This window comes from Erythranthe guttata, chromosome 5 (genome assembly GCF_056151865.1).
Source record: "Erythranthe guttata isolate IM_541 chromosome 5, IM_541, whole genome shotgun sequence".
NCBI lineage: Eukaryota > Viridiplantae > Streptophyta > Magnoliopsida > Lamiales > Phrymaceae > Erythranthe > Erythranthe guttata.
In genome coordinates this window covers 18,758,750-18,771,738 of record NC_142537.1, presented here as the reverse complement: position 1 = coordinate 18,771,738, position 12,989 = coordinate 18,758,750, and the positions used below count along the sequence as shown (strand labels likewise).

The following is a 12,989-nucleotide window of genomic DNA, read 5'->3' as shown; positions in this document are numbered from 1 at the left end:
TTACGGCCAGCCCCTGAGGCAAGGTCAAATTACGAAAACCTCTCATGTTTGGGTAATTACAACCACTCCTTTAACCATGAATATTCTTACATATCCGCCCTTGCGGTGTCAAATTTAGTAGAATTTTCTTGATTATGTGAAATATTCTCAAGTTTGTACCCGTTTTACCCCATTCGAGCTCAACATTTTCTAACAAGCTGATCATAATATGTGTCTCTTGGCTTGTAAATATCAGATTGCGGTGCATTAGAGACTGCATTTTTGCACAAAGCGAGTACAAACTGGAGAACATTCTATGGAATCTAGAAGATTCTGTTGAATTTGATACCATAAGGATGAACGTGTAATAAAGTTCATAGCTGAGAAATGGTTGTAATTACCCAAATATGAGGGTATTTTTTGTAATTTGACATTACCTCTGAGGGCGGCCATAATAATATGGAGTAATTTGGTAATGATTAGGAAAATGCCAAGAAATTAAAGTGTGAAAAAACTATCTAAAATTTTAAAGGGGCTTTTATAACTTTAAACTCGGTTGGGTACAAAGTGAAGTTCATCACCAAGTAAACTTTAGACCCACTTTACACTATTTCCTCCCTATGCAACTGCATGAAAATACACAAAACACTTAGAATAATTAGTTAAGGTGTTTAAAAAAATTGATTCCTTTTTTTTTTTTTTGCAAGACCTCAGTTGATGAAGATTCTGTTTAACTTAATCTATGAGATTCTTTTGTGGGGCCCACTCCGGTTGTTCCGCCGCACCGATAAACGAGTGCCACGTGTAATTCCACTTCAAGCATTTTCACATGTTTTTTTATTTATTTAAATAGTGTTCTAGTTTTTCAATATTATAACTTGTAGGTAACATGTTAGTAACTCTTACTATTTTGCAGATATATTATTTAATAGTGGTAATCGAACGAGCCTTTGCTTTCAGGCAATTGTTATTGTACTAACACACACTTACTTTTTGTAAATTAAATAAAAAAAATAAAAAAATTCAACAACCGCTGCGAGTGTGACTTTCATGGAAGCTTATGCAAAAATTATCCTTATTTTATATGATGAAAAATAATTAAAAAAAGATTAGTTTGATGATTCATTACTTTTGAAAGTGAAAGGGAAAGAAAGTGAAAAATGTTAAATAAAAATATTAAAAAGTTTTATATTGTGATGTCATTCAATTTTTCTATCACATCATTTTTCATATGGTCTCTTTTTTTTATCTATTTATTTATTTTTAAGTTTATTAAAGTAATGGAATATTTAATACCAATAATTATTCGAAGATAGTCCCTTTTTTCTCCCCATCTTTCCTTTTCCACTCAAAACTATTTGTCGATATTCTATTGGAATTTTGCTTCGTTTGATGGAATATTTATTTTATTTATTTATTCTCTTTTAACATTTTCTTGAGGCAATTTTGTATGTGTAAAATGTAAATAATCAAAAGTGTAAGGGCATCCATGTAAATATAGATTTATAGATGACAAATAAAAACAATTAAAATTAGCCAAGCATATGAATCAATGGTTATGAATTGCAATTTGGTAGTCAAAAAAGTAATTTGCAATGGAGCACAAGTAAAGTAAAACTAAAAGAAGCAATCGTGATGCCATTTTTTGTCTTTAGAATAATATATTTATTTCCATTAAAATATAAACAATTATTAAGAATATACCTCCACAACTATTGGGATATTCATTATTACATGGAAAATATTTGAGTACATTTGTCCTCGTTTGATTGGTCACATAAGTTTAAAAATAATTAAATAATTTATTATATTTAATTTGATATTTTATTAGTCTAAGTAGCTTCTCAAGTTGATTTTATTTGAGAATTGATATTATAATAATAAGTTAGATCGTCTGCAAAATAAAATTCATAAACTATACAAAAAAAACACATAGGTTTCTTTAATTAATACTGCATTTATTTGATATAACTTGAAACATTGTTATTAAGAAAATCATCAATACACAAATCCTAATTTAATTACCACACTAATTAATAATCATAAGCTTACAACAATTTTAATTAGTAAATATAATTGGAATATTTAATATCTAATTAATTAAAATTTCATTTCTGATGAGAGCACCAACTTCGACGAGCTTAGGCACGAGGTCATTACTTAGGTGCAAAGCAACCATGCTCTCCACCCCACCAACCCACGCGCCGCCCAAGTACAGCGCCGGAGAAACGGGCTTGACGGCGGTTATCTCGTCCTCCTCCAGCTCTATGACGGTGGCGTGGACGCCGATGTTGGAGAGGAGGCGCCTCATGACGTGGCACATGCAGCAGGAGGATCGGCTGAAGATGACGACTGGGTTTTCAGACACGAGGCGTTCGATGCGCATCTCCGTGGACTCGTCGACATCTATGGCGAGTGGCGATGCGGTGGTGGGGGTCAGTTCCAGGCGGACGCCGCCGTCTGCTAGCAGCCCTTGACGGCGGAGGCCTTGCATCGGAAATAATTTTGGTCGCCGGAGGAAAATACGGCGAGAAAACTGTGATTCGGGAACTTGGGGTGGTGGCCAAGTAAATAATTAATAGGTACACGGAGGAGAAAGAGGTGCGTGGGGGTTAATATATATATATATATATATATATATATATATATATATATATATATATATATATATATATATATATATATATATATATATATATACACACATGTATATATGGGGCAAATTACGGCCCAACCCCCTAATTTATGGTTAAATTACGAAATCCCCCTTTTGTTAGGGTAATTACAGCCACCCCTCAACTATCTATTATCTTACGAAAAATTTTCTTTACAGGTAAATTTAGGGATGTTAAAACGGTAAAATTGAACCAAAATTTCGGTACGCCCACATTTCATTTGGTTTACCAAACTGAACATACTATTTGGTTCGATAAATAGCCGAATTACATCAATTTTATGTAAAAATATTTACAAAGAGGAAGGTGGTTGTACTTGTATTATTCAAATAAGAGATATTTTTTCGTAATTTGGTGATAGCTCATGAGAGGTCAATTTGCCACATATATATATATATATATATATATATATATATATATATATATATATATATATATATATATATATATATATGAAAATTATAAATATTTACATGGGAGAATAAAGTACATATATGTTTTCATTGAATTTTAACTATCTATTATTTATAAAAATCAATTATTATTATTATTTTTCAAAATGTAACTTTGTTTTATGATATTTGCCAATTTGGATCCAAAATTTTTCGATTTTGGAATCATGTTATTTTTCATTCCAAATTCTAACAGGTCCGATTCAAATTTTATTTAGGACCAGAATTGGAATACTATTGAAAATTCCAACTTTCGAAAACAATTTCAAAAATTCCGATTTCATATGTTAGGTGACAAAATGTAATGGAACATTCCGAATTCCTTCGATTTTGGATTTGGTACGAGTTTCTTCATTCCAGTTTCCGATTCTTCCATGTTCTAATTGGTACATATGGTTGGAATTAAATTTTCACTTGCGTGAAAGAATATTTTTTTCTTTTCGGAAGTGCTAATTTTGATCCGATTACTTCGATTTCAACCCTTACATATACCTAAGAATTAAGACCATCTCCAATGGAAATAGAGTTGAGGAGGCAATAGAGGTCGGTAGGGGTGTAAATGAGACGAGTCGGCTCGCGAGCTTTCGAAGCTTGCTCGAAAAAAGCTCGTACTCGAGAGCTCGAGCTCACGAGCCCGAGCTTTTCGACGAGTCAAGCTTGAGCTTCATTTCAGTTGTTCGACAGCTCGCGAGCAGGCTCGCGAGCTTTACCTTTTCTCTATATTTTTCAATACATATTAATAATATATAATAATGGATATTATTAATAATAATAAAAAAATAATATTACTTTTTAATTGAAAAAATAAATTTGATGGATGGATTTTGGTTTTGTCGAGCTCGAGCTCGACTCGTTTACACCCCTAGAGGTTGGAAATGGGGGTGGGTCTGAGGTGGGTATGGGTGGGTAGAGGGGCGTGTGATCACTCACCCTTTTTTTTTTTTTTCTTTTCTTTTTCTTTATTGAATGTTAGTTTCTCTAATAAGATAAAAGTTTAAATACAGCTACTAATTAAAAACATATGATTATAATAATTTATAAAATTATGGGGACCCGATGATGAGGGCATGGGTTACATTATTAGAAAAGTAACATTATTACGTAAGTTGTGGTGCAAAGAGAAGACTTTAATTTGTTGTAATTATTTTTACTAATTACGTAATTAGTACTTGCTTTTGTTTTTGGTGGCGTTGGAATATGTAATAAAACACTTTCACACGCGACACAAATGTGTGTGGAGCCACTTGCACTATACGACAAAATAGATTACATTCCAAATACATTTTCTTAATTCTTATTTAAATTTTATTTGTATTCTATTTTGTTTCCTGGACTTCCCTTAAATTTTGTTGGGCCTTCAGCCCATAAATAAATTAATCAAAGTATATAGATAGTTAGGACCATCAATTGAGACTAGTCTAATTGAAGTTCGATTGTCGCTGGACCCGATTATATTTGAGTAGAACCTAAAATTAAGTGAGTCTGGTTGAGTTTGGATAATTATATGAAACTCAATTAATTTATGAGCTGAGTTTGAACATACTATGGCTTAACTCGAATAAGGCCCGTCCGATTAAATTAATAATTAAATATATGATATATTTTTTATTTTAATGATATGACTCAACATACAAGTTATAACCGTATTATATCATTTGATTTTCCCAAAAAAAAAAAAAGAATTAAATGGTGGGGGACTGGCAGTGACAATAGTCAAGTACGAAACAAACCACCGTTTTTTCATATTTTGTGGTGTACCGCGCGGGGGGGGGGGGGGGGGGGGGGGGGGGGGGGGGGGTGGGGTGGGGTAATAATTTTTTTTTTCTTTTTCTTTTTCTTTTTTTGCTTCTTTCTTCTTTCTTTCTTTTTCTTCTAATTCTTCTTCTTTTTTCTTTTCTTCTTTTTTCTCCTTCTTGTTTTTCTTATTTCTTTGTTCTTCATCTTCTTTTTTCTTCTTCTTTTTCTTGTTTCTTCTTTTTTTTTTTTTTTTTTTTTTATGGCACGTGGCTCAAGGTGCGTGGAATTGTAGGTTCTTCATTTTGTCTTCATATTTGGAGTAGATGGGTATGCCCATTACTATTTCATTTGACGTTTATTTTGTATGACGTTGTCATTGGTTTGACGCGTTGCTTATATGTGTTTACATTTAGCATTGTGCGTGATGTACTTGATGAGGGGATCAGACTCTCAAGATTTTTTGATGGGGATCGTGCCCCTTGTTTGACCTCATGGGTCGTAAATATGTTAGGACCGTGGCCACGTTTTAAATGAAGAACCCAATAAAGACAGATAGAGAAGTTTATACAATCAAGCTGGCCAGGCTATATAGATCATTATAAAATCTCTAAGTGTTCCCACGGTTAATGTTGACTTGAGATAATAATTATGTAGTTGTTGAGTAATAACACCGAGTGTAAGGGAAATAATTTGTTTTACTCATTGCTTGAAAATGTGAAGGTTACAAGCCTACTTGAGGCAAATGTAACTAAACAAGTTGGGAGCGAATCGCTCAAAATAACTAAACTTGTACTAAATAGATGATGTAGATGCTTCGTCCAATTCATGTACAAAGGTGAGGGGATGCATCATCCTTAAGGTAGGATAGCCCCCAGTTTAGGATGATGCGATCACTAACAATGTTATGAGCTCTAGAGACTACAAGTGTCATTGACATCATTGGAAGTCCAGAGATGTAGAAGGAGATTGTCAATGAGATGTCGACGATTGTCGTCGGCCATCTCGTCGTCGGGTGCTAAAGTGATCTTCATCTCTTTTCCTCTTGGGAGGAGCGGGGGTCGAAGCTTCTTCGATGCGCACGTGTTTCTCAGCGCGACTTAGTAGCTCTTCCAGAGTGGTTGGAGGTCTTCCTGCAATAGATTCTTTAAATCTACCTTGCTTCAAGTTTTGTTGAATGATGCCAGAGAGCATGCTTCCTCCCATGTTAGGAACTTCATGAGCTGCCTCTACAAATCGTTGAATGTACTTGCGGAGGGTTTCACCCTCTCTCTGGGCGATAGTGAAGAGGTGCGCGGGAGTCTTAGCGTACTCTTTGTTATAGCGAAATGGTGAGTGAAGCGATCCGTTAGTTGGGAGAGAGCTTCAATTGACCCAGTGGGCAAGGAGTTGAACCAGCTCAATGCTCGGTCAGAGAGCGTTGTGCGAAACATCTTGCACATCGCCGCATCAGTTGGGCCATATAGATCTGGGCGTAGAACTTTTCAAGGTGCTCCTGTGGGTCACTAGTTCCATCGAACTGCGGTAAACTCGAGATCTTTACCCGTTGGGGTAGTATCTCATTGATTATTGCGACAGTGAAGGGACTGCGCCTAATTGGAGGTATTGCCCTTCCACCAATAGGATTACCTATGTGGGGAAGGTGATTTGAGCGAGATACCCGACTGTTAATTTCATCATCTCCAGCATTGTGTGGAGGTACTCGTTGGCGATAGGCGCTGCCTCTTGAAGGTGAACGTGAGACTTGTCGCCCAGTTCGTGCATTATGGCGACGAGTAGATTGTTGCATTCGAGACCTAGGGTCTGAGGTGGATGTGTTATCTGGTGGCGGTGGAGGTTGTTGTGCCACGGGTGGAGATGCAAAGGGAGCGTTGACTCCCGTTGTGGCGATGTACTGTGCTATTGCTTCAGTGGCAGCTCGAGTTGAAACTTCTGCAATCATGTATTGGAGGGCCTCTTCGGTTATTTGAACCGTTCGAGGGGCGGGGAGTGGTGGATCCTGCGAGGAATTTATCTGCATCTCATGAGGTGAATCTTGATTACGAGGAGGAAGTGGCAAGCCAGAGCCTCCACGAGGTGGAAGGTTGTTAGCATTGGCACGTTCTCTCCGAGTAGATGACTCAGGGACATCATGCTCGCTACGTGATCTTGTATGCCTTCCCACAGACGGCGCCATTATGATGATGCTAAAAATAGATCACCTTAAGTAGTTGAAATCGAGGGAGCTGGGAGAGCAAAGTGGATCACTGCTCACGTGCTAGATGGCCCTGAGATACCTGCGAACAAAGAACATGTGAACTAGGCCGGGGGTTGATCCGGCGGAAACCCCTCCGACGCTCAAGTCAGACGTGCGGATAGTCGGTAATATTTGTAGAGAGAATTCGAATAGAAGAATTGATTGAACAATAATAGCGTACCTTCATTAAACAAACTTAAGTTGTATTTATACTCTATTGATTGGACCGAGATCAATTTATCGGGCTCAACCTTATTCGGATGTGATTGGACTTTCGTAGAAATAACTATTAAATTGGGCATGTGGCCCAGTAAATATGGATCTATTGGGCTGGGCCAATAGACATATCAGATTGTCAGTCCAATTTGATAATCTTATTCATGAATTTTCCTAGGACAATTCATAATTAGCTAATTTTAATCTAAAGATTATTCTAAAGTTTACTCTAAACCTCGAGAAGTGTATAGATAAAATTTTGACCAAATAAAAAACTCCCACGTGTCTACCACATAAGCTAACAGCTGTCACGATTATTTAAATGAAAAAAATATCCAATCAAAAGTTCCACCAACAATCTCTAGAACCTTCTTCTCAGCTCACATAAAATCCGATCACTCTTCCACTGAACTCCGATTTCAGCAAAAATCTCAAAAAAATCACCAAAATCAAAGTGAATTTTCATCTGATAATGGAAGGCGTGAAATTGGAAGTAGTTGAAGACGACTGCATTATCATCACCGCCACCGCCGCGGCGTCGCCGTCGTCGTCATCGTCGTCTTCCCCACATCCGATGGAGGGTTTGCACGAGGTGGGGCCGCCTCCATTTCTAACGAAAACTTTCGAAATGGTGGAGGATCCGTCGACCGATTCGGTGATTTCGTGGAGCAGGGCGAAGAACAGCTTCGTTGTTTGGGATTCTTACAAATTCTCCACAGCTCTGCTTCCCAGATACTTCAAGCACAGCAATTTCTCCAGCTTCATTCGTCAGCTTAATACATATGTAAGTGCTTTTTTTTTCTTCTTCAATTTTATCAGATCCCCATGGTCAGGGGCGTACCCACGCCTAAGGCTGGGGTGGCCCCCGCCCCCCCCAAGAATTTTTTTTTAAGCTGTTTTTTTTTTTTTTTTTTTTTTTTTGGGTATTTATGTATTAGTTTATACACTTTCGCCCCCCCAAACTTTTAATTTTGTACATTTTAGTCCCTAAAAACAAAAAAAAAAATTCTCTCTTAATTTACCCCTATATTTCCGCCCCCCCAAGAAAACACCCCTGGGTCCGCCCCTGCCCATGGTCAATTTGTAAATAATTCCAGACTGTTTCGATATTATGCGATTTGCGGTTCCGTTGGTCTTATTGATTGATTGATTGATTTAATTGATGAATTTGTGCGGTTGCTCTTATTAATTGATTGATTGATTGATGATCACTGGTGTTTAATTCGAGATTCTTGTAGCTCGTTGAGAATAATCGATTTCTAATGCCTCGATTTACTCGAATTGGGGGTTCGAGCTTCTGGTGATTTTCCCCCAATTATCCTGTAAACTGTTGTTTGGTGACTTCACTCTTATAAGCGAAAGTATGATTTAGCAATGTTTTACAGTTGAAAGAACTTTTGTTTATCGATTCTGATGAGCTACTATGATTGCAGTCGTTGCTGATTCTTCTGCCATGTTTGCTGTTTCTGGAAGCTGTCTGCCGTAGGTTGTTTTGCTCTGTTTCTTGTGTTTAATATCACTCGAAGAAGCACACAATATCGTTGTCGTTTTTCAATGTTGCAATATTACTGAAATGAAATGTCGAAAATTATGCAGGGTTTTCGGAAAGTGGATCCCGATAGATGGGAATTCGCGAACGAGGGGTTTCTAGGAGGGCAAAAGCATCTCTTGAAGACCATCAAAAGAAGAAGAAACGTCGCCCCAAGCAGCACCACCCCACAATGCATAGGAGGAGGGAGTACTACTATTACAGAGCTAATAAATGAAGAAGAAGAAATCGAGAAGCTGAAACGAGACCGGGATACATTAATGGCGGAGATTATGAAACTCAAGCAACAGCAGAAGAGCTCAAAGGAGAGAATGACTGCAATGGAAGAGAGAATTCAAACCACGGAAAAAAAGCAGCACCAAATAATGAGCTTTCTTGCTAAAGCATTCAGAAGCCCCGTTTTCGTACAGCAATACGTGCAAAAGAAGGAAGAGAAACACATTGAGATAGGGCAGAAGAGGAGACTTACGATGAGTCCGAGTGTGGAGAGTGATTTGCAGGAAATGATTAATGGAGACGATATTAATATTGAGTCGAAGGTCGAGAGCTTTCTTTTGCCTGAGGAAGTGCCGTTTAGCGGCGACCTAAACGACGCTGGTTTGATCAATAATAATCATATCGATAATAATATATGGGAGGATTTTTTAAGTGACGATTTTTTAGTTGGCGGCGATGAGGTGGAAGAAGCCGTCTTGCCGGACGAAGTGGAAGTGGAAGAATTGGTTGAGAACACACCGGAATGGGGTGAGGATTTACGTGATCTTGTTCATCAGTTGGGATTTTTATAGTTAAGTTTTGTGTGTATCAGCTATATATATATTGTTTGTTGTAATGAGAGAGGGTCAAGAACAATTGATCTCATTGATTTGTATCAGTTGTGAGGTTCTGATTTGATAAAAAAAATATTACAAATATGTAACTTGAGTTCGATACATGTGCGATTAAAGTTCATTCGAGATCGTCATTTATAACTGTCACATAAAAGGAGTAACTACCACCACAGTAACACGAAAGAAGCAAAAAGCAGCAAATTTAGGCAGCAGAATTTGCTTTCGATTTTTGGCGAGGAGGTATGTTAAGCCATGCCTTTATCATGTCGTAAGCCGTAAATCCAATTGCAACCGAAGGTACGATCTGCAACACACACCAAATAATACCTATCGTCTTTATTATCCTTTTCCCGATTTTGTTTTATAAATAAATAAATAAAATAAGAGTTAATTACCTTGATATAATTGATGCTTAGGCCAGCAAACAATTGTCTCCAACCTTGATTGCTAACAATAGAAACGAGACCCTCCGACGTGCTTCTGTATATTACGCCACCTTGTGATGAATGTTGCAAATGCTCAACCTGAAATACGCATACCGTGTTATGCATTTATATATATATATATATATATATATATATATAATTGAATAGACATATACTAATCACCTGCATTTGTCTCCTAACAACATCTAACGGATAAGTAAAAGTCTGACCAAATAAACCGGCCAAAGCTCCACAAGATAATCGCATTAAAATCGAATTCTGGTGTTCTTCCGGAACATTCCTTTTCAGCTCCTCGTAAACGTAGAATTTCAGGCCAGCGTACGGTAAAATACCAATCATTGTGGGACCTGCACAAATAATGCTCATCAATTTTCATCATAATATCAAATAAAATTAATTAAAATATTTATTTATTTTCGATATTTTTTTTTTGTACCTATGCCTCGATAAAGTGCACGAACTCCTCCATCTCTGTAAACTCTTTCCATTACATTTCTAATTCCACTATAAGCATGATTCGCATTGAATTGTCTCGCTCGGTTCTGCACACTTTCTCTCGTGTCTACAATCTAAAAAAAAAATACTAGATTAGAAATTTTATTTTTTTAAAGAACCGATTTAAAAAAAAAAAAAAAAAACGAGTCGTACCTGGTAAGCGAGTTTAGTGCGAGCCAAATCTAGTGGATAAGTGCATAAAACTGCGGTCCCACCTGCAACAGAACCAGCTAAAAGATCGACAACGGGCCCCGTTCCTAAACCAGGGTGGTTATCCAAAATCCATAAACGGTACTGCTCGTATGTCATGAAATGTATTGCTGCATAAGGAACTATGCGAATTACGCTAGCTCCGTTTCCTCTGGTGGCATCAAGAAAAGAATATTCCATGTTGTTATTCTCAAACTTAAATATGAAATTAAGGGTTGAAAGAAAAATTACGGTGACGAAGCTTACTTGTAAAATCCTGCTACACCTTCATGCTTCACTAGCTTCTTCAGCGAGTCGTAAACCCCTAGCGAATGAAAGCCTTGTGTTCTAGTCTATAACGGCCCAAAATAAACCGACAACAAGATTCAATATCGGCATTTTGCAGATCAATAAGTACGAAAAAAAATTGGTTAAACATCTACATTCTACAGACAACCTAAATAAACCAGAGCTTACTTCCACTAAAACAAAACAAAAAAAGGCAAGAAAACTTCATAGGATTCACCTGCAGTAGTATTTTAGTTCGTTCCAACGGAGCAACTGCGGTTTTAGCAAATGCACCGGCGGCACCACCGGCGATCAACTCCTTAACAAAGATAGGAACTCTGTCAATATATTTGAATTCTGTATGAGCAGAAGATCCATCTGCAAACCCTGCCACATTTGATGAAGAACCCATGTTCTCTAATCCTTAATTCTCCAAATTAACTGCCCAAAAAACAAAACCCTAATTTCGAAAATGCAAAAGAAACTAAATTATCCAGCCTGTAATTGGTAGAACTGCTTATCCCATCTATCTATTGGGAAAAATATCTGCTCAATAGGCGGAACAAATGGCCTGAGAACAAACTCTATGTTCACAAGCCAATCCTCTTCTGTAAAATCAAGATTCATCAAATATAGGTCTAGATTTGGACTACAATCCAACCGCCTTCCCTATTAGAAAACAACAGCCATTGATTCTCAGGAGGATTCAAATTTCAAATCAAAAAGGGCAAAATCTATTGTTCAAGAAAATAGGGCACACAGATTCAATAATCAGATTCGCCCGTATGTATGTGGTAATAAAAATTCAATCTTGAAACCGAATCTTGAAAAATAAATGTTGCCCAGATCACAAAACGACCAAATCTGAAGAACCCAACAAAAATTAATTGTGAATTTCAAGAAGAAAGCCTCCCAGCTTGAACACGATGAAAAGAGGAGGCTTTTTTCTTGAAAAATATAATATAAAACAATTCTTCCAAAGAACTAGGTTGTTTAAAATACTTGTAAAGTTGTAATAATATTTTTCAATTCCCCCCTTTCTTGGAAGATACCGAAAGTTGTGGGCTCAATATGAAAAAAGGAGAAAATTAGAGAAAGAAATGGGTTCATTTTTATACCACCCCTGTGTTATTTCTAATTGTCAAATACCCCCCGTGGAAAAAAAACTTACCAACACCCCCTTGTGTTATCATTCTCGAAGCACACTGCACGTTTCGTGATTTTAGGCTTTGACTGAAGGTAAAGTTACAAAAATGCCCTGGGTTTTTCAGCAATTAATAAAACATATAATAATTTTATAAATATTATATATTTATTTATTTTGTAAATATTAAAAATAAAAAAAATATTTAAAACAAAATAAAATATATATTGTGACATTAAAAGTTTTTATATATTTTTACATTCTATTAAATAAAGAAAAGAAAAGAAAAGAAAAAAAAAATAGCATCTTCTCCAAAACCCCTGGCATCCAAACCCAACTCACAGGCAACATCACTCATGTCCATCCGGCCGCCGCTTCTTCTCCGCCACTCACCACCAACTCATCCCTCCACCACCACCACCATCTTCTCCAAATCCGCCGCCCACAACATCTTTGAAATTTTAGTTTCCACCAATAAATTTTACCCGTGCCTCAAACCTTACCACAATCTCGTATTTTGACGGCGGTGGCGGCGATAAGGCGAGCAAGAGAAGAGAAAAGAACAAAAAGATGCAATTTTTGGACCTAGCAGGTTCGGCCGTCAAACTCGTCGCCGTCGAGAGAAATCGTTTGGAGATGTTGTAGATAGGTTGTTGCTGTAATTGGAGTTGGGTTAGCCTCGAGTTGTGCGGATCGGGTCTGATATGGATTGCAGAAGAGGAGGTGATGGTGTTGAACTTGGGGTTGGGGTTGGGG

The 12,989-nt window shown here is 37.1% G+C and overlaps 3 protein-coding genes across 3 annotated transcripts; 1 reads left to right on the top strand and 2 right to left on the bottom strand.

The window, feature by feature from the left end:
• Nucleotides 1-1,916: 1,916 nt before the first annotated feature.
• LOC148770843 (glutaredoxin-C6-like) lies at nucleotides 1,917-2,573 on the bottom strand. Its single transcript, XM_088818194.1, has one exon. It carries the CDS (start codon nucleotides 2,471-2,473, stop codon nucleotides 2,072-2,074), a length of 402 nt encoding a protein of 133 aa, XP_088674320.1. The 5' UTR covers nucleotides 2,474-2,573; the 3' UTR covers nucleotides 1,917-2,071.
• A 5,073-nt stretch (nucleotides 2,574-7,646) lies between these two features.
• Nucleotides 7,647-9,805, top strand: LOC105963549 (heat shock factor protein HSF30). Its single transcript, XM_012987956.2, has 2 exons — nucleotides 7,647-8,076; nucleotides 8,889-9,805. Exons 1-2 carry the CDS (start codon nucleotides 7,765-7,767, stop codon nucleotides 9,627-9,629), a joined length of 1,053 nt encoding a protein of 350 aa, XP_012843410.1. The 5' UTR covers nucleotides 7,647-7,764; the 3' UTR covers nucleotides 9,630-9,805.
• Nucleotides 9,684-12,162, bottom strand: LOC105963547 (Mitochondrial substrate carrier family protein). The gene is made up of 7 exons (XM_012987955.2): nucleotides 11,328-12,162; nucleotides 11,069-11,154; nucleotides 10,766-10,973; nucleotides 10,554-10,686; nucleotides 10,280-10,464; nucleotides 10,067-10,195; nucleotides 9,684-9,975 (listed from the first exon to the last, which is right to left on the bottom strand). Exons 1-7 carry the CDS (start codon nucleotides 11,499-11,501, stop codon nucleotides 9,874-9,876), a joined length of 1,017 nt encoding a protein of 338 aa, XP_012843409.1. The 5' UTR covers nucleotides 11,502-12,162; the 3' UTR covers nucleotides 9,684-9,873.
• Between the last annotated feature and the right edge of the window lie 827 nt (nucleotides 12,163-12,989).